At 40.7% G+C, this 21,355-nt stretch overlaps 1 protein-coding gene across 1 annotated transcript in view; it reads left to right on the top strand.

Moving 5' to 3' along the window:
• prkd1 (protein kinase D1) overlaps positions 1–21,355 on the top strand; it is a 48,894-nt gene that overhangs the window by 20,693 nt on the left and 6,846 nt on the right. Inside the window, exons 3-17 of the mRNA XM_074692778.1 lie at positions 5,102–5,233; positions 5,325–5,494; positions 6,777–6,800; positions 7,887–8,097; positions 8,248–8,325; positions 8,412–8,613; positions 9,927–10,050; positions 10,823–10,900; positions 11,010–11,177; positions 11,284–11,395; positions 14,015–14,067; positions 17,072–17,144; positions 17,441–17,547; positions 19,632–19,793; positions 19,948–20,046. Of these exons, the coding sequence (XP_074548879.1) occupies positions 5,102–5,233; positions 5,325–5,494; positions 6,777–6,800; positions 7,887–8,097; positions 8,248–8,325; positions 8,412–8,613; positions 9,927–10,050; positions 10,823–10,900; positions 11,010–11,177; positions 11,284–11,395; positions 14,015–14,067; positions 17,072–17,144; positions 17,441–17,547; positions 19,632–19,793; positions 19,948–20,046 (1,793 nt within the window). The remainder of the gene's footprint in view (positions 1–5,101; positions 5,234–5,324; positions 5,495–6,776; positions 6,801–7,886; positions 8,098–8,247; positions 8,326–8,411; positions 8,614–9,926; positions 10,051–10,822; positions 10,901–11,009; positions 11,178–11,283; positions 11,396–14,014; positions 14,068–17,071; positions 17,145–17,440; positions 17,548–19,631; positions 19,794–19,947; positions 20,047–21,355) is intronic.

Genomic DNA, 21,355 nt, shown 5'->3' on the forward strand with positions numbered 1-21,355 from the left:
CTGCTAACACCTGATTAGTTGATACTTCTCAGACTACAAACAGAAAACATTTGTCCAAATGCCTCCTGAGTACAATATAGGACATCACACAGAGAAGCAACATAAACCATCCCACTTCTTAGAAACACAGTTACACCGTGCTGTGGATGTAAACCTAAAGAAGTGAAGGAAATAAGGGATTTGAAAAGATTCATAGAAAAGAAGTGATTTACAAGGTGTCACCAATTCCTCAGGAGGCAGGAAACAAACTCTGACACCCCCAACTGAGACATGTAACAACTCTGTGAAATGCCTATAAATAAAGTGATTCAGATAAAGTCAAACTTGTGTGTGAGCCTTAGCACTGCTCTCACTTCCTGGATGATTCCTCTTCAAAGCTTCATATCCCAAGCCTAAATTTAGAGGGCATCACAGGACCAAAACCAACAATCTGTCAGCCATGAAAACAGGATTCTGGGAAGCAAAGGAAAGCCCTCGCAGGTATCGACTGGCTGGTTAATTGGCACACAGGTGTTTGAAACAGTTTCAGCAGCCTCGTAAACACCTGACAGAATCCAGAAGTGTCTGATTAAGATGTTTGTCTCAGTTTAGTGTCAGGCTCGTGTCTCTGGCTGCTGTCCAGCTCTGGAATCAGGTGTTCAGGCTACGCTAATGCTAACAGGTCCACAGCTGAGCCCCAGTTCCCTACCTGTGCCACCACTTGCAATATGTGCCTGTGTATATTTCCTGTTTGCTTAATGCACGACTGTCTTTGTCTGTTAACATCAATGATTTGTGAATTTCTCTGCAACTGCAGCTTAGACTTATATAGATATAAAAGTCATGCAATAGGTAGTCTTATTTCCTACAGGCAGCCTTTATTCTTTTTATCATTTGTATTTGGATAGGCCTATTGGTGCATTCCTAGTGGTCACTGGTCTCTACCACCACTGCTTTAGGGGTCACAGGCTGAAAAGTTTGAAGACCCCTGCTTTAAAGTGAAAATTATGAAGGTATAAAGACATTATTTCAAAGTGTGATTGGAAAAAAAAGTGTCAGCAAAACCATAACTTAACGCTCTGGTTATATATAAGAGGAAATTAAATAGACTGAAATGTATAAGTGCATCAAGTGCATCCTCCTCCTCTTCCTCCCCCTCCTGTCCCAGGATGCTGACACTCAGTTCAAACACTTTAGTTAACAGCTCCCTGTCAGCCTCTGCGACAGCTCCAAGTGTGGAGGAAACAACCAGGAAATAGACTTTGTGTGCTGTAACAGGCAGCTCCAGCCAAGCGATCCGATTGGTCCCAGACGACCTGTAAACAAACATCCCCAGAAATCCTGAAACTCTGGAGCAGACAGGTTTTATTGGCTGTGAGTTGAACCAGAGAGCTAGTTAACAAACCTGCTGTTTTTAATCAGCTCACATGCTGGGCTCAAGTGTTAATGATCCAAAATTAACCTGGTTATTATGGGGGTTTATTTTTCAGCTTCGCTGTTTGCCATGTACTGTTTTAATTCAAGGTAAATAAAATCAAATCTAGAGAAAATTATTTATAAAACATGGAGAATGGATCATATGATGCAGCTTTGGAAGAAATTCTTTGTTTTCTGAGATTGGTTGAACTTTCTTTGCAACCTAAGGACATCAGAAAAATCAAAACATGATAAGTTGTGCTGCATTATGGGTATATTTTTGGGCTCACATTCTGCTTGTACTACAAAAAGTGCTCTAAACTGGATTGAATCATACATATCTGCAAGACCACAGTGTGTTAGGATACAGAAAATGAAATCATCACATAACAACAATTTTGGGGTACCGCAGGGTTCAGTGTTAGGTCCACTGCTTTTCAGTTTGATTATGAATGATCTGCCAAGTTGTTTTTCTTCAAATGTATGCCGACGATACTGTTCTGTATGTCCATGCAAAGGATAAAAAACACACTGGGCAAGAACTGACAGATGCTATGGCAAATGTGTACAACTGGCTTGAGAAATCCCAACTATATTTAAACATAGCCAAGACTGTGTGTTTGTACTTCTCAAAAAGAGCAGATACTGACAGTGATCCCGACGTTACTGTGCAAGGCAAAACAATTGAGGTGGTACAGGAGTTTAAATACCTTGGAATCACTCTTGATGCACAACGTTATTTCAAATAACAGATTAAAAACACTGTGAATAGAATTAAATTTAACTTGTCCAACTTTAGATTTATTAGAAATAGTCTAACTCTTGAATCAACAAAATTGTATTTTGATACTATGATTAAGTCACATGTCCTATTATGTAACAAGTTGGGCATCTGCCTGTAGGACGACACTTACACTGATGAAAATAGTCCATCACTGTCAGATGTTAAAAACCATGAGCTTAAGCTGAGACAACACTGTTAATTACACCGACGCTATTTTGATTTACAAAATCTTCCATTGCAAAGCACCCCCTACATTACAAGAATAATCTTAGCGTTCAACACCAGTGAAATATGTATGCTCCCCTGACCCTTGGCCTGTATAACGCCGTTTCCACCAAGCAGACCAGTTCGGTTTGTCTCGGTATGGCGCGCATTTTGTGGTGTTTCCACTGACTTATCCTGGGACAGATCCCCAAGTAACGAGACGAGCCGTCCCACTTTTTGGGCCCCGTTCGCATGGGTGCCAAACTGAACCGATCTGCTCTTGGAAGTGGAGCTACAACACTGTTTACTGTGTTGCGTTTTTCTTCTTCGTTGGATTTATTAGCTGGATACACAGTGTCGCGCTGCTACGGCGTCATGCTATTATTTAACAGCTGCGGCTTTCAGCATCCGTGGAAATGCAGCTTATGTTTCTCGATCAACTATTCTTTTCATGCTCTTGCTTTTCTTTACATTCTCTGTTTTATTATTACGATTTTAAGGGCAAATTTTCTCTCTTTGTAATTGTTCCTCCTGCCTACTGGCCATGAAGTCTTCCTGCTCTTGTTTTTTTTATTAATTTGATTATTTTATGTTGTTGGCATCAACTTGCCTAAGAAACTAAAGATGGAAATTAGCCGTTGGCTTTAATCTTGCATATTTACATGTAAAATAATGTTCATGAATATGTATTGTCCCTATTTTAAATAAATAAATTTAAACTTAAAAAGCATGGCTCTGGAGAAGAAGAGTCCAGGTGCTAAACTAGCCTGCCCTCAGTCTTGACTTGTCCCCCTTTGAAAACATTTGTATCACAAGAACACTTTTCTGGAAGAGGTCCACTTTGCGTCCTGGTGTGTTGACAGACATTTATAAAAGCTGCATGCTTGAATCTCTCAGTTATTCAAAGTTGAACGCTGAAGTGCGGTTACAAACAGCTTAGCATTAATTGTTGGTGCACCACATGCTGTTGGTTTACAGTTCCTCCAGCCGCACTGTTTGTTTTCTGGCTGTGTGCTAACAAGCCTGCAGTGAGCGCTCCTTAACACTCCTAATTCCACCACATAAACAGGCATTTAAATTCAGACAAGGACTACCTAGGAAACCCTCACACACACACACACCAGCACACGAGTCATTTTCTGAAGCATATAATAACAGTTTGGGAGCTTGTTCACACTTCCAAACGTACGCCGGCCCTCCTAACAAAAGGCATAAACAATAATTTGAATAAATGGAGGTAATTTCCTGCAGCAGAATGTCTAATCAGAGACGTATTCTACTGGAGGACCACAGCAAGAAAACCAAAAGGCGGGAGGGAGTTTGAAAAACATGCAGAGAGAGTAAAAAAGCTGCAAAGAATGATATGACAAAACTACCCATCATGCTTTGCCAAGCCTGCTGGCCAAACGAACAAACACGCAGTCCATCTGCGCCCGCTAAGAGCCTCTCAGAGCTCCAAAACATTTACAAAATACCCGCTAACAACCCATTCATTACTCTTTGTCTGTGTTTCTGTTTATCTGCCTCCCTCCTCTTACTCTGTCCAGCTCTGGCTCCTGAAACACCAGAAGAAGTGAGAAGAAATGTTATATTTCTCTTCTTTGTGTCATCCTTCTTTTGGAGCTCCACCGTGATCCAAAAAAGATCAGAAACAAATCAATGAGCTCTTCTTTTGGATTCATCCGCCTCTGAAAATAGTTCCATCGTCTCTCTTTTTCTTCTAGAAAAAGCTGCGTTTCTGTGTCATATTTTTTCAGCCTTCTGAAAAACAGTTTCTGAAATTTAACAGTAGGTGGCGCATTCATAGACCCATTTTTCATAGACTACTCTAAAAACCAGACTTCTCACAACCTGTGCACGCCATTCCAGAGAAGACTTCAGTTTGCTTTAGACAAAAAGAGAAAAAGATTTTGTTTTTAATCGAAGCAGGTGCAACAACACTAACAGCATGTGAGGGTAAATGTTAATGAAGCTCAGTCTCCTCAGCTCTCAGCAGAGGTCTAATCAGGCACCTGGAGTGGAAACACCTGTGCAGGTCCCCCATGGTCCCAAAGAGCCCTGGAACAAAAGCATTTGGAAAAAATTTCTTTTGTTTAATTTGGCAGATTCATCCAAAAATTTGGACATCGTTAACGCATATTTCAACATTCTGCCACTTTGCAAACTTCTGTCGCTTAACTGCAAACTCAAGCAGAACAGAAAAAAAACAGATGCACACAAATCAGGGAAGGGTTAACCTAAGTAGTTAGAGTTCAAAGCCCAAAGTAGACTTGATTAAAGAAGTATGGTGAGGTTTAAATGTGTCTCAAACTTTTCGTGTTGGTTCCCAAAGTCGTATTCGCCGCTTTTCAAGCTGCTAAATGAAGGCGGTTGATTCTCGTTTCATTGTTGTCAGTTCATCAGTGGGAGACTTGTCGCTGCCAGAATGTCCAACTGGGTTTTTGTGCAAACAGCTGGAGGATATTTGGGCTCAGATGGTGATCATGGCTGGTATCCCAGTTAACTCTCGATCAGCAGCTGCTTGTCTCGGAGGCATTTTGAAAACATTTGTAAAAAGGAGAAAAAATCGTTCAGAATAAAACAATGCGTCCATAACTGATGAGTTTGGTTTCTGTGGTGCAAAAGTTTGAAAGTTTTCTGTTAAAGCTCCCAGAGGATAAATCACGATGACACAGTCGCAGATATTTAAGGTTGACTTTAATGTAATGTTTTTTACAGCCTCAGCCACAGTGGAAGACTTTCAGATCCGTCCACACTGTCTGTTCGTCCACTCATACCGAGCTCCAGCCTTCTGCGACCACTGTGGGGAGATGCTGTGGGGACTCGTGCGACAGGGACTCAAATGTGAAGGTACAAAACAAATTTCTAGTCATCATCAACTTCTCCATGTGGCAGACTCTGTCCTACAAACCTGCTCTTGTCTCGTTGTGTCTTTGTCCAGGCTGCGGTCTGAACTACCACAAGCGCTGTGCCTTTAAGATCCCAAATAACTGCAGTGGTGTGAGGAGGCGCCGCTCCTCCAACGTGTCCCTGACAGGGGGGCTGGTTAACATCTGTCGCCCCCTCTCTGCTGAGCCTTCACCGCCTCACTACACTGACGATGCTTTACTGGTCAGTATATCCAGAACAGATGATAGCGTTGAAATCATACCACTAACTAGCATGTCGGCGTAGTTTTGCAGAACGATGGATACTTCAAGGCACAAGTACGTAACATATAAGACAGTGCTGTTTCTTATCCCAACCACTTTGCACTTGTCTAAAATCTTCTACCATCCCTGCAAGAAGATGGAACTTTATGAAGGATAGAGAACCACATCATCTGCAAAAGTGTCCTGAAGCATCACTCACTGTTTTCCTGTTAAACCTTTGAAAAGTATTGTGAAAAAGTTACAGACTTCTGAGTTCCACCAAAAAAATCTGAAGGCTGAATCATGTGTTTGTAAGACCTCAGACCGCCAAAAAGAAAAATTTCTGCTTTTTAAAAAATGTAGTATGATTTCTGGTTACATTACTTAATACTTAACTCATCATCTGTAAAGCATTGTTCTTACAGTAATCCTACTTTTTTTATCTTGTACAAACACATTTATGGATGTTTTCTCACTGAACAAAATCCTCTTCTATCGTGTGTTGGCTAACTCTGTGTTCATACTTTATAAACAACATTATGGGCCAGTTATTAATCATTTACATAATTCTTACATGCAGTAAGAGTTAGTGAACAACTAATTACAGAGTGAATCATGATTAATTAAGGTAGTCACAAGGACTCTTTTTCAGTCTTTATGAGCTGGGCTAAAGTAAAGACTATTTAAGCATTATTACTATATAAGCATTTATTTATAAGGTCTTAGACCAGCAGGATCTTAAAATATAGAAGTCACAGATTTCAATTTAACAGAATAAAAAAAAATCAATAAATAAAAAATCAAATTAAATAAAAGACAAATTAACATTTTGTCTAAAATGGTTCATAACCGGTTTATAATGACCATGAAAGCTCATGTGTAATTGGTGAATCCATCATTAATAAAGTTTAAACAAAGAGTTCACTGATTGTAGAGGGTCATATCAATCAGTAACAAAACATTCATAGCTGTCTTTGTACATGATATATAAATGAGTATTAATGTATGAACAATGCTTTGCGAATGATAAGTTAGGTATTGACTTATTATTAACTAATGCTAAAAAGTGTGTAGTTAATATAAAGCGATACCTGATTTCTTTCTCCATAACTGTTGATTGTATTACTTGTTTGTTTCAGATTTCAACTTTCAGACTTAGCTTGTTGATTTTTTTTCTCAAATGAAAGTACCCCAGATATTAATCTAGGACAGTTCTGTCTTTTGAAGAAAATTTCAGCCTAATTTTCTGTTTTGTTTTTCAGTCTCCAGTCAGTCCAAGTATGGAGGTAAGTCCCAATGGTTTAATCCATGAAATGACTCTTTTTGGATCTTAAATCTACCACCCTTAAATAAATCTCTCTGACAGTTATTGTTGTGAAGATGTGACTTAAATGATCATGTGATAGTTTAGCGAAGTTAAGTCTAAAACTTAACTTCATTAACTGTCAAATCCTGGATAAAGGTGCTACCTTTGCAAACAGCTGACTAGTTAATTCTGTTCAAAGGAAAGGGGTATTCATTCCCCAAAAGTCTTCAAGTATAATTTGGTCCAAATTATTGACGTAAAAAAAAAATTGTTGTCATCTTGCTCAGTTTAAAATTAGGTCACCACAAAAACTGCTCCCCCTGGTGGCTGGCTCCAGTATAGGTCAAAAAGTCCATCTTCCCAGTCATTCCAGATGGGCTGTGGTCAAACTTTAAAAAATGAATACACCTCATAGAAATTTTTCTCATACGTGATTTGAAGATATCATTTGGCTGTTTTGTATTCTGGTCCTCTTTTATCTGAAAAGTTTGATTTTCATAAGTTATAAGAGGTTAAAAATTCAGTTCTATGTTACGTTTAACTTTGACTGACAGCTGACGTACTCTGTGTATTTTTTTCTGGGATAGTAAAATATGTTCAGCTGGAGAGCCAAGCAGAGGTTAGACCCCTGAAAGAAAAGAAATTCTCCCAGAGTCCCTCACAATCTTTACTGTGCAGACTCTGGCAGCACATTTGGTCCCTATAGCGGTGCCTGTGACGGGGTATTTTGGCTTCAAAACTGTGCAATGAAAAACAAAGATGGCAGCCCTCTATAAGCACAGTCAGTTAAAAGGAAAAAACATAATTCACTCAAATTTATCCTCTTGGAGTGCATGGTTATTACTTGGAGAGATGGGGTCCAGGTTCAGAACTTATCAAAACTTAGAGGTTTCACCCCCACATTTGTCAAAAAAAAAAAAATACAAATAATTGGTTCTTACTGCTTTGCTGTCATTTTCTAACTAATCAGCTTTCATCAGGGAAATGCTCTCAGAATTTGTAACAGCTGTAATAGTTGTTATTTCTAACCATAAAGCTAATCTTCATCTTCTCTGTTCTCTGGCAGCAGAAGAACCAAGTGGAGTACTTCCCTGGTAGAGAGCGCCGCTCCAGCTCTCAGTCGTACGTTGGTCGTCCCATCGAATTAGACAAGATCCTACTGTCGAAAGTCAAAGTCCCGCACACGTTCCTGATCCACTCGTACACCCGACCCACCGTCTGCCAGCACTGCAAGAAGCTGCTGAAAGGTCTCTTCAGACAGGGCCTGCAGTGCAAAGGTCAGTTCCTCTTTAACCTGCTGAAACACTTTGATAACAGGTGACAAAGTGAAGACTGCATTCATGTGACATTTATTGTTTTCCATTGGTCCAACCAGAGAGAATTATATAGCTTACCTGTTTATGTCTCTATTCTTGTGTCTTCTCCAGATTGTAGGTTCAACTGTCACAAACGATGTGCTCCCAAAGTGCCGAACAACTGCCTGGGAGAGGTTTCCAAAAATGGAGGCAAGTTTCACCGCTCTCTAACTGTAAACTCATTCCAATCCAACTCTGCTGAATGTCCTCTCAATGACTGTGTTGCTGTCCTGTAGAGCTCCTGAGCCCAGGGGCGGAGTCAGACATGGTCATGGTGGAGGGTTGCCTTGATGACCATGACATGGACAGAAGAGGCAGCCTGCTGGACGACATGGACGAAGCATTGACATCAGAGGGGGGTCTTTTTCTGGAGGCAGGGCCCAGTGACCTCTGTGACATGCACGACCCTGACCTGGACGAATCGAACCGCGCCATCAGGTACACACATACACATGTACTTTAGCAGATTGTAACAGTCCTATTGTACAGCCACTCTATTAGGTACGCCTTGCTAGTACCGGGTTGGACCCCCTTTTGCCCTCAGAGCTGCCTCAATCCTTGGTGGCATAGATTCAACACGGTCCTGGAAACATTCCTCAGAGAGTTTGCTCCATATTGACATGATAGCATCACACAGTTGCTGCAGATTTGTCGGCTGAACATCCATGATGAGAATCTCCCGTTCCACCACATCCCAAAGGTGCTCTATTGGATTGAGATCTGGGGACTGTGGAGGCCATTTGAGTACAGGGAACTCATTGTCATGTTGAAGAAACCAGTCTGAGATGATTCCAGCTTTATGACATGGAGCGTTATCCTGCTGGAAGTAGCCATCAGAAGATGGGTACACTGTGCTCATAAAGGGATGGATATGGTCAGCAACAATACTCAGGTAGGCTGTGGACTTTAAACCATGCTCAGTTGGTACTAAGGGGCCCAAAGTGAGCCAAGAAAATATCCCCCACACCATTACACCACCAGCAGCAGCCTGAACCGTTGATACAAGGCAGGATGGATCCATGCTTTCATGTTGTTGATGCCAAATTCTGACCCTACCATCTGAATGTGGAGCAGAAATCCAGACTCATCAGACCAGGCAACGTTTTTCCAATCTTCTATTGTCCAGTTTTGGTGTTGCTGTGTGAATTGTAGCCTCAGTTTCCTGTTCTTAGCTGACAGGAGGGTCACCCGGTGTGGTCTTCAGCTGCTGTAGCCCATCTGGTTGGACGTGTTGTGCGTTCAGAGATGCTCTTCTGCAGACCTCGGTTGTAACCAGTGGTTATTTGAGTTATTGTCGCCTTTCTATCAGCTCCAACCAGTCTGTCCATTCTCCTCTGACCTCTGGCATCAACCAGGCATTTTGGTCCACAGAACTGCTGCTCACTGGATATTTTCTCTTTTTGGGACCATTCTCTGTAAACCCTAGAGATGGTTGTGGGTTAAAATCCCAGTAGATCAACAGTTTCTGAAATACTCAGACCAACAACCATGCCACGTTCAAAGTCTCTTAAATCACCTTTCTCCCCCATTCTGATGCTCGGTTTGAACTGCAGCAGATCGTCTTGACCATGTCTACATGCCTAAATGCATTGAGTTGCTGCCATGTGATTGGCTGATTAGAAATTAGCGTTGAAGAGCAGTTGGAAAGGCGTGCCTAATATAGTGGACAGTGAGTGTATGTTCAGAGACTACGTTACAAGATGTACACACATACTGAGATGAAAAGTTGACTTTTGTCCTTCTTGCTGCAGCCCGTCCACCAGTAACAACATCCCCCTGATGCGAGTGGTTCAGTCTGTGAAACACACCAAGAGGAAGAGCAGCAACGTGATGAAGGAGGGCTGGATGGTTCACTACACCAGCAAAGACACTCTGGTATGCCACTGTGTGTAATCTGTGTGTGAGCTCAAAGTGCAGGAGACCAGAGGCTGTTTCACCTCTAAGACTTTTTTTTAACAACATATTTAGGTCAAACAAAATAAAACAAAAATAATACAGACAGATTTTCTCTGAAAGGACTTTGTTCAACCACAAAGACATTTTTAGATTATTCTTAGACTTGTTTACTCTTCAAACATTTTGGATAACGAAGAATGAATAAGCCGTGTTCAGGTCTTTGTCAGATGTGATTACTTATATATTTATTTCTCCTGATTTCTCCCTTTGTTTGGATGTCGACCAGCCCTTCTTTTGCAAGATCTTTTGTCATGAATAAAATAAAAAAAATGCCAATCACCAGATGTGATATGGAAATTAGGCTGATTTTATTAGCAGGATGATTAAATTTGTAACATTGAGAGACAAAAACAGATAATGAGAAAATGTGGATAGAAAAGACGTTATTTTGACTTTTGTTTTCACGTCTGTACAAATATTTTGGCAGATTTCTTAAAGACGAGGCCAACTTTCCATGATTCTTTAAACAAAAGTGATAAATATAATAGTCAGTTTGTCAAGGTGAATCTGTATTTTCACGAGTTTGATAAGGCTCTTGTTGTTGAGTGTTGTTTTGTTGAGTGTCTCTTCTCTTCCTCTCAGTCCAAACTCTTTTGAATCTGTTTTTTTGTTTTGTTTTGCTTTGTTTTTTTTTCCACTGTCACATCCAACGACTGATTTCTTTTCCCTCCTCTTCTTCTCGGTGTTTCAGAGGAAAAGACATTACTGGAGGCTGGACAGTAAATGCATCACACTGTTTCAGAATGACACAGGGAGTAAATACTATAAGGTAAGACCATCATCAATCTTCCTACATCAGTGTATCAAGTTCCAAAGAAAAGATTTTCCCTTCTTGAATTGCAATAACAGATTGTTTTCCATCTTTGGTGTCTCTGCAGGAGATCCCTCTGTCTGAGATTTTATCTCTAGAACCAGCTCAGACCCTCTCCCTGCTCCCCGATGGAGCCAATCCTCACTGCTTTGAGATCGCCACAGCGTCACTGGTTTACTACGTCGGAGAGAATCTGCAGAGGGCCGACTCCTCCGTGAGCAGCAGCAGCATTCTGGTGAATAATAGTTTTATTTATTCATTCTTAGACCTCCATGGAGTCCATCCCTACTTTTTCCAGTCATACTGCTTCACTTAAAGCTTGTTGTACCATCTGGTTTCAGGTGAGCGGGGTGGGGCAGGATGTGGCTCAGATGTGGGAGATGGCCATCCAGCACGCTCTGATGCCAGCCGTCTCTACGGGGATATCCCACAATGCTCACCGGGGAGGACACAGTAAGACACAAACACATGCCTGAGTGGAGTTAAGATCATATTTAGACTTTTCTTAAGGTATTGTCTTCTGCATGTCCCAAATAGAGTGGGACATGCATGGGGCTAAAAACTCATATGGAGTGCCACAGGGCATAATTCTGGATCCCCCTACTTTTTAGTCTTTGTATAATAGAATGAGGGGTTATCATTTGATATGCAGATGATGTTCTGCTCTATAGGTTCGTTGATTTTGTTGACCTGGTCCCATATGTATGTCCAGTTATTACACAAACAGGAGTAAAGTTAGTTGTATTAAGACATTACTCTGGTTTCAAGCAAAATTTATAGTAATTTTTCCTTTTCCATTGGCAGATTTTTTATACTTGTTTCGAGCAATTCAGACCTCATTTTAGTCTTAGAACAACTTGAAACAAGACATTTTTTTGAACTAGTCAGGTGAATTTGGCTTGTTTTAAGTCTAAAAAGACATTTTCTACAGAAAATAAGACAAAAATACTTGATAAGATTTCCATTTTTGCAGTGTGTTATGAAACAACCCATTTGGCCCATTTTTGCGTTAGCCTCATGAACAACTGCCAAAAAATGACTGGTTACTTAATTGCCCCATGAAACTGAGGCAGGTGCAGAAGGTCATATGTCTTTGAACTTTTTTTTGAGAATTCCTTTCCAACAAATTTAAATTGCATGTGCATACTTTGCATAAACAGCAATACAAAAGCCCCTAATTCTGTTCTTTTCGCATATTTCATCTTTAAATGTAACGCATGGGCACAAAATCCGCCATCATTCAAACAGCCCAACAGGTGTAGCAATCTTGCCGTTAGCGCCAGTATTGGTGGGGTCTGCTGCCATAACATTTTATGCTTTGTTGGGGTTTTAACCAACAAACCACAAATTGAAATTTCAAACCAGGGACCAATTACAGTCTTTAAACTAAAATTGAATTCTGAAACATTTATGTGGCTTCATCTGTTTACATTATAGCTGTTTTAATATAGGATATGTATGATATCAGCCGTTTCAAACCTTATTATGAAAACAACCAAAGTGAAGGGGGTCTACACCATAGACTGTAAAAAAATGGTTGTCATCTTGCTCGACTTAAAGTGCGGTTGCAACAAAAACTGCTCCCCCTAGTGGCTGGCTGCAGTATAGGTCAAAAAATCCAGCTCCCCAGTCATTCCAGATGGGCTGTGGTCAAACTTTAAAAAATTAATACACCTTGTAGAAATGTTTTTCATGTTCGATTGTTGTGGTGGTTTGAAGATATAATTTGGCTGTCTTATATTCAAGTTCTCTTTTTTCTGAAAAGTTTTATCTTCATTAGTTATTGATGATAGGCTTTATGTTACAGCGTCTTACAATGATTGACAGGTGCCGTTCTTGTATACTTTTATGGGGATTGTAAAGTATGTAGGGAGGGATAGACTCTTGACAGAAAAGATAATTATTATTTTTGTCACCTGGCTCCATTTAGTTTTCTCAGGGTCGTTCATAGCCTCTACTGCGTAGACTTTGGCTGATAATGGCAGCACCTGACAGGATTATTTTGGCTTCAAAACTGCTGTCCACTCTATATACAGTCAAAGGTCTACACCTAGCTCAAGAGCCAGATCAAAATAGTAGATGTGTTTTCTTAAATACTGCACCTGATGATGTTTCTGACCTTACAAGTTGGGAGGTTAATCATGTCCACACAGATTTCAGATCCTGAAGTGCCCCAACCAGTTCCCACCTCTTCCCCTGCACCTGCTGCGATTGCCACCAGAGGTCACCACCTGGGTGATAGCATGAATGTATCATAACAAGTTGTATTACAGGCAACCTATGTGAGATATTTCATCAGGAACAATGTCCTAATACAACTGAGAAAATTTAGATAGTAATAGAGAACCCAGATGTAGACAACAAGGATTTGCTATAACAAAAAGACAAAAATGCAATCCTTGCTGTACATGATCCAGGAAAATAAACCTCCAAGGGGGGAAATGTATCAATATTTGGTCCCATCACACTCTGTTGAATCACAGTTTTTAGTATTTTGGCCGCTCAAGGGAAAAATACTGGAGACTATTTGAAGTAAGGATGTGCTTCAGTGCAGCAGAGAATCCATTAAAAGAGAAACTAGACAAATGTAAATGTCATTTTATCACAATCCCACCTGTAAAATGACTCCAGCTTCAGGTAGAAACGCTCACGTTGCTGCTGAATTCTCCCGCAGACTCTCAGATCCCATCAGGGCCGTCAACGCCCACACAAAGCCCATCAGAGATATTTCAGACCTTTACTGACGTCAAACTGATCATGACTAACACTTCACTGTGGTCTCTCTGCTTCTCTGAATCTTTGTGGCTTCACCTGTGCAGAAATGTACTTAAATAACCTAGCGTCTCAGCAGGCTAGAGGCTTCAGATTGATAATGTTTCTATCAAAACGTAGATTATTCAATACATGCTACAGGCATCAGAACTGTCACCTTAAACTTTTCATAGAGGTGAAGTTTTACCAGTGGCTCTCCACTTTCCACTTGTTCTGTGTCATCAGGGTTTCTTTAAAGATGTTTAATCCCGACTGTTTTCTGTTGTTTTAACTCTGATCATGTCTGTGTCTCCTCAACAGAAGAAATTTCCATCAGTATTTCTGTCTCCAACTGCCAGATCCAGGAAAATGTGGTGAGAAAACACACATAAAAAACACATTTTGGTACATTTGAGCTTTAAAAGTAAAGACACAGTAAGTCTCTGGTTTCTGAGCCATTTTGTAGACTTACAAAAACAGTCCCCATATTAGAAATGCTGACTCTAGCTAAACTTTGGAGTAGGTTTCGGACATTTTTGGTACAAAACAATCTGAAACAACCTGATGTTAGCAGAGAGATTGATTCAGGATGGATTACAGGAGATAACTGTATGAAATCTGAGCATGGTGTTAAATCAGGCAGGACTTCACGTTAAGTATGGCCTACAGAACATCAGCTGCTCTTAACACCAGCCCCCAACATCTGACAGCTATTCCTGCCAACTCTTTCTGCCTCACCAGAAAACAATGTGTTCTCACTAATGCTCCCTCTGTTTGTTCCTTGTGCCACTTTTGCTGCTGCTCTGCCTGCCTCAGCTTTACAGTATGAACTAAAAATATAGTGGTGTGCTCTACCCGTCTGAGGCTTGGGCACTCAATAACATTTGAGTGTTGTTATTGATGATGCTCACTCTGCTCTGTTCTTTGTGACTCTTTGCTACTGCTTACCCTGCTTTGACTTAACAGTATGCATATAAATAAAAAGGGGAGGTGTGCTCTACCCGCCTCAGGTTTTGGAACCTGTTGTCGCTGATGTTATCCCTGTTCTGTTCCCTGAGGGGTCATTACTGCTGCTGTCCCTGCCTTCACTTTTCATGTTTGCACATTAATGAGAGGGAAGTGTGCTTCACCCTCCACAGGCTTTCATTACACAAACACATAAGTAAGGGCAAGGACATCCCAGAACAGAGCTATACAGCCAAATTTAGCAAGTTGCTCGTAAATAATGAATTTTTTTTTACAAAACAAAGAAGTTAAAAATCTATCTTTCTGTATGTGTGGATTTTGGCGCCCCCTGTGGTCAAAATTTGAAGTAAGTAAAGTTTGATCTTATCTTTAATAATTTATAAATCCTTTTATCTTTTTCCAACTTAAACCTTTTGAACCACAGGGCCCAGCAGTTTGAGATGATGATTAATACCCTTTTGACCATGAACCACTTCCTATTTGTGATTCTCTTCCTTTGACTGCTCCTTTGCCTGCACGTTTTGATCCATTTGCTTCTGAGAGCCCAAAATGTAAATGTGTCATACACTCACTGGAACATTTACATCATAAAGATTCACATAAAGCTCAAATGTCTGCAAACTCTATTCATGCAAATGTGAGCGCGGAGAACATTGAGTCCCATTTGAGATGCAGACGCTCACCTCGCCGTCTCCAAGGTGAGCACGTCTTCGAGCACCTCGGATGGAGATTACTGTGATTACTCACTCAGCCAAACGGCTTCCATGGTAACGGATGGTAATTAGGCAGCGAGCTCAGGGAAGGGGGAGGAGGTTCATAATATTGTATTTCTGTCCTCTCTGCTCGAGGTGTGATATTAGGCTGTCAGCTAACAGGGGAAGAGAGGGAGACGTGAGTGCAGACAAGGAGAAAATATTTTGCAGTTCTGGTGTCAAAGCTGTGGCAGATCACTGACGCCGTGTAGTTTCACTCCGCGTACAAAAACCTTTTCTGAAAACTCCTTCAGCTGCCGATGAATCCGTGCAATTTACTTCTTTTAGTCAACCAGCCTCACATTCTTTTCAACACCGGAGGAAAGGGGAGACACTTTCAGAACCAGAACTTTTAAAACATAAACCCAGTGTTTTTAAACCTGGTGCCTTAGTTTCTATAAACTGGGTCTTAATGAGTAACATAAAGACTCAGTGACATTAAGTTTCAGCCACTATCTTTACTTTTTAATTGTTAAAGAAGACCATAATTTATTTCAAACAAAAAAATATATATATATATTGACACAAATATTTTGGAAGCCACCAGACTACACTGAAAAATAAAGTTGTTTCACTGAAGGAGGGAGGAGGCTGAAGGCCCTCCTCCTCTTTGACTCCTGTGTTTTGGACCAAAGGTTGAGTCAGCATTTCCAATTTAGCACCACCAAAACACCCACAAAACTCAGCTTTAGAAACAAATAGGTGTCATCACTAGACTGCATCCATGTATTCTACAGTCAATGTGGTAGACCAGCAACTCCTCTAGAACATTCTGTCTGACAACACAATAGGTCCGCACAAAGATAGCGGTATACGCCAGAGTTTGTTGACACAGTAGCACTTTTGTTTAGCAGAACACTGGAGTTGTTTGTCTACCCTTGCCTTGACCACTTGGTTTGTCTCTGTTGACGAGTGCATGGAGAGAACAGCAAGGAGGAAACTTGTGTATAGAAATGCACAAACTGATGGTAAACCAGCAATTCCTATGCCTCCTGGGGCAAAGTTTGTTACATATTGGCTTCAAGAATTTTATGACAATTGCGGCAGATTATGCGTCATTACATAATGAAGTGAAAATGTATTACATTATTACATATTGGGGTGTTATTACATAATGTGACGTTACATCCTGCTTCCGATTTCAATCCAAACTCTCTGACATCACAGAAAGATCCTTACAGTGATAGACCTTTGCTTCAAGAAGCAGGTCTGGATCTTTCCTGAAGGGCACCAGACTCAATAAAAGAAATCAGTCATTTTATCTCAGAAACAGAGGAGTTGCTGGTCTACCTCTACGAGTATCAGTTTTTTTCGACTAAGCCCACCACAGGCAGTGGTAGACCAGCAACTCCTGTGTTCTCTAAGGTAAAATTACTGTTTTTGTCAATGGAGTCTGGTGGCTCTGACCTTTAACTAAAAACCACTGAATGAATCCTTTTGTAACTTGTCAGACACTCAACAATCTGGATCTGCATGGTACAAAACAAGAATTTTAAGTTAGATGTAGACGCATTTGATTATACAGTGGTAGCATTGCAGCTATGATGAGTCCACAAGACTCATGTTTAAAAACTTATGTCACAAAATAATAATGGAAACACCGAAGAGAAAACCAAATATGGTAGTGATTTATGCGGAGATGTTCTCTCCTCTTTTTCAGGACATCAACTCGGTGTATCAGATCTTTCCAGATGAGGTCCTTGGCTCGGGGCAGTTTGGGATTGTTTATGGAGGTAAATACTCAAAATAAAGTGAGGTGATATCTCAAAACACTTATCAAAATTCAGCAGCCAATTGGAAGAGTTTGACGTTAATCATTCAAACTTCAATTCAGTAAAACTTGACTGCTTTTTATCCTGACAAACTAAAATGGAAAGGTAGCAAAGACAAAAATACTGAAGCAAAAGTCTGTAGGATTTGTACTTGAGCACAGTACTGCAGTAAAATAACTTGTTTGCAAAGAATTGATGGTACCTGAGAGTGTGTGTGCGCTCCAAGTGTGTGTTGTTTGTGTGTTTCTTTCACCCAGGTAAACACAGGAAGTCTGGCCGAGACGTTGCCATCAAGATCATTGACAAACTCCGCTTCCCGACAAAACAGGAGAGTCAGCTGCGTAACGAGGTGGCCATCCTGCAGGTATACACACACACACACACACACACACAAACACACACACTCCTGTCAGCAGTGAGTGAGACTTCCTGTTGTGAACGACTTCATTACCCTGGCAACACTGTGGGGGTGTGACATCCTGTAATAATTCAGTGCTGCTCAACCTGCAGGAGCTGCTGCTGCTGCACACACACACACACACACACACACACACACACACACACACACACACACACACACACACACACACACACACACACACACACACACACCTGCTCACTTCACTTCAACAGGTGAAAAAGTGAAAAGAATGTCACTCCTTAATAAAATCGTCCTCGTTAACTCGTTGTTTTCTCTTTGTTATAATAAACCCATGTTTTTGGCTAATGTCACAATTCTGAGGCTGTTTTTTTTTCTTATAAAGTTTAAAAATATCTAAAACTGTGACAAAAACACAGATCTACAGAGGCCCAGAGGTGACAGGAGGTTGTCATTTTTGTATTTATAACATCATCTCACTGTTTAAGCGAAGGTCCTCTTTGGCCTCATCCCACAGTCCAAAAACAGACTCATCAAGTTGATTGGTCTCTATAAATAGCTCAGAGGTGAGACAGTGAGAGTGAATGGGAGGGTAGAAAATGGATTCATGGGTGAATGGATGGCACACGATCAAAATAATCACCTTTGTGATACTGAAGTTTCATTTTCACAAAGTAACGCATTATAAAAATGACCGTGATTAACTCATTTGCTGCAAGTCATTTTCAGGGCATTTTGAACAATCTTTCAAGACCCAAATATTGTTTTTCATGACCATGTTAACACCAAAACTACCTAAGAAGAGTGGACTTGCTTCTTTTATATCTCTCTTCCTGTTTTTGATCCAAAAAAAAAGACAAATTGTGCTTTGATCCTCTCCATGATCTCCGTCGTCTTTTCTCACGATGGCGCCGCTCTTTCTCCCTGAATGACAGTGACACATCCTCAGTTGTAGCATGAGCTGCCTGAACTTTTCTGACTTGCAGCGTCTCGCTATGCCTCTGTCATCTCACATCTTCTCCTCATATCCATGCTGAGCTCTCGTCCAAAAAGCACACTGCTCTTACCCACAGTAGTTTATGAGCATGATTTTGATTAACAAGCTCCTTCAGACCCTGACCCCCCTGATGAAAAACATAATTTACGTCTATAGATGCAGTAAACAGTTGCAACTGAATTGAAAAAAAAATATGATTTACAAAGCTTCTCTTCTTTGTGTATTCATTTGATTAGTCATGCACTAGAGTTTTATGTCCTACAATTCAGATTCTTTATTTAAGGACCATAGGCAGATATGAGATTAAAATTTGATTAATTAGATTAATTGATTGATTAAATATCCTGTAATTTGCGAGATTAATTAATTTAATCGCCTGACAACACTAATAGCTACACGCATTAAAACTCCACATTGCTTAATGAAAGGGAATTTCAATTAGGAGAGACTTAACACCAATAAGAGTTATGAACACATTTTTTGTAATAAATGCAAAAGTAAAGTTTGGCGGTCAGACCCCATCAAGCCTTTAGAATAATAAATGTAGAAGGTACAATGACGTTATGAATTAAGAATATCCCCCCGATGAAGTCTAAACAGTGGTAAGAGTCTTGGGGAGGCTGGATCTTTATTCAGTGAGGACTTCGGGACTGAAGAGCAGAGAACTGAGCTGAAAAACAAAAGAGGCAGCACTTAAACTTTGACATGTGATGGGTGGCTCATGATTGAAGCTGTTATGCGATTGGATGGAGAGAAAAGCTGATGTGCCCCTGGTCAGCTGATGGTGAGAGGCAGGAAAGAGTGAGTGAAGGAAACAGAGTGTGAGCACACAGAAAGTCTTCTTGACTGAACTTGCGCTACGACTCATGTGTTATACAGAATAACTTTTGAAACCTTTTCCTTCTTTGGGCCCCTGAATATACACTAATGCAACTTAACCCTTATGTTCTATCTGTTTTACAAGAATAAAACAAAGAAAAAAAACATAGAACAACAAAACAAAACAAAATAATTTTAACAAAACAAACAACAAACTCTAAATGTATAAGGACATTTCTCTTCTGCCCTCCAGAGTCTGCACCACCCGGGCGTGGTTAACCTGGACTGCATGTTTGAGACACCAGAGCGAGTGTTCGTGGTCATGGAGAAACTTCACGGGGACATGCTGGAGATGATCCTGTCCAGTGAGAGGGGACGACTTCCTGAGAGGATCACCAAGTTCCTGGTCACACAGGTCTCACAAACCATAGCCTGATGTTAGCATGTTTGTTCGCTTAAAGCAGCCCAGAAGCAAACACAGTCCTTTGACTTTAAACCAACTACACAAATGACATTTTCCTCTAGCGCCCTCTTCAGGACATGACTTGAATTCTTTGTGTCTCTGCCAGATTCTCGTGGCTCTCCGTCACCTCCACTTCAAGAACATCGTCCACTGTGACCTGAAACCTGAAAACGTCCTGTTGGCTTCCGCAGACTCTTTCCCACAGGTGTGTACAAGTGTGTGTGAGATCATAATCATCCAGATGGCTTAAAGGGGCTGTGAGGAGTTTGAAAAGGATCTTGAATAAGTCTCCTTTCCAGATATATGCCTGATCATAATCCACAGTTTAAAATGAGATTATCAGCACCAATATTGCTGGTTACAGGTTATTTCAAAATGCTACTTCTTAGCTGATCTTCTGCACGTCTTGGTCTCCATGACAACACCACGCCACGCTGATGAAGTTTAGTAGTGAGAAAAGATAAAACATAGAGATCTGTGTTTTATCTCTGCTGAAAACAATTTCTGTGACTAATTTTGTAGTGATGGTGAACACAGGAGCCTAACTTCAGACAGAAAAAGGACAGAAGAGCAGAAGAAAGATAAACAGGAGAGTGATACAGCCCGAGCTAAAAGCTAATTAGCATTTAGCTCAGCCTGTTTCACTCTATAACACAGGGACTAAACTGTTTGTGCTAATGTTCATTCCAACCCACAGTCAGCAGTTATTCTGCAGTGGTCTGTTCAAACTTGAGAGTCTATCAATAAAATGAAGAGTGAGGTTACGTTAGCTCTGATTGGTAGATGACTGGTAGGACATAGCTAACCAGGATTCACTAACGTTATGGACATGTCTTAGAGCGCCGGGCTGCTAGCTGCCCTAAATATAGACGGCTACTAAACTACTTACAAACTGGCAGTGTTTACTTATTGTCTGATGTTGCTAACATATGGCTGCTACAACGTTTGCTTGATGCTACGTTTCAAACCATAGCGTCGTGTAACTGTACTGATAAGTCCCTTACCTCTGCGCATTGTATCCAGTAAAAAGTTGTCTCGAATAAGGAAAATTTGTTTTGATCTGATCTACATTTAATTACAAAACAAACACATGCCTCACTAAAAGTCATTTATGGCAGTGTGCGGGGACTCCAGGCCCCAAGGTGGCAAGAGAGCGCAGTCAAAACAGATCCTCCTCATAGCATCTTTAAACCAAATCTTTCGATTCTTTTGCAAAATGAGGTGGTGGACAGGTAGACAGCGCTTCTCTCTGTGACAGACGTGAAGATTTAAAAAACTACTTTAAGAACAAGAACGCGTCTGTGGTGTAAGAGAAAAACCAAACACTCTTACTTATAAAACAGGTAGATGTAGAGATAAGAGGTGAAAAAAGGCTGATCCAGGCAAACAAACAAAAGCAGACACAGACGGTCCATTAGCTTTCAGCGCAACTATTAGCAGCTCTCTGCAGTTTTCAGCCTCTTCTCCAGAAATAGCTGTTTGTGTCAGACAGACAAACTGTTAGCGCTAATGAT

This window comes from Halichoeres trimaculatus, unplaced genomic scaffold (assembly GCF_033239565.1).
Source record: "Halichoeres trimaculatus isolate MK-OKI-2021-1 unplaced genomic scaffold, fHalTri1.1 fHalTri1_scaffold_17, whole genome shotgun sequence".
NCBI lineage: Eukaryota > Metazoa > Chordata > Actinopteri > Labriformes > Labridae > Halichoeres > Halichoeres trimaculatus.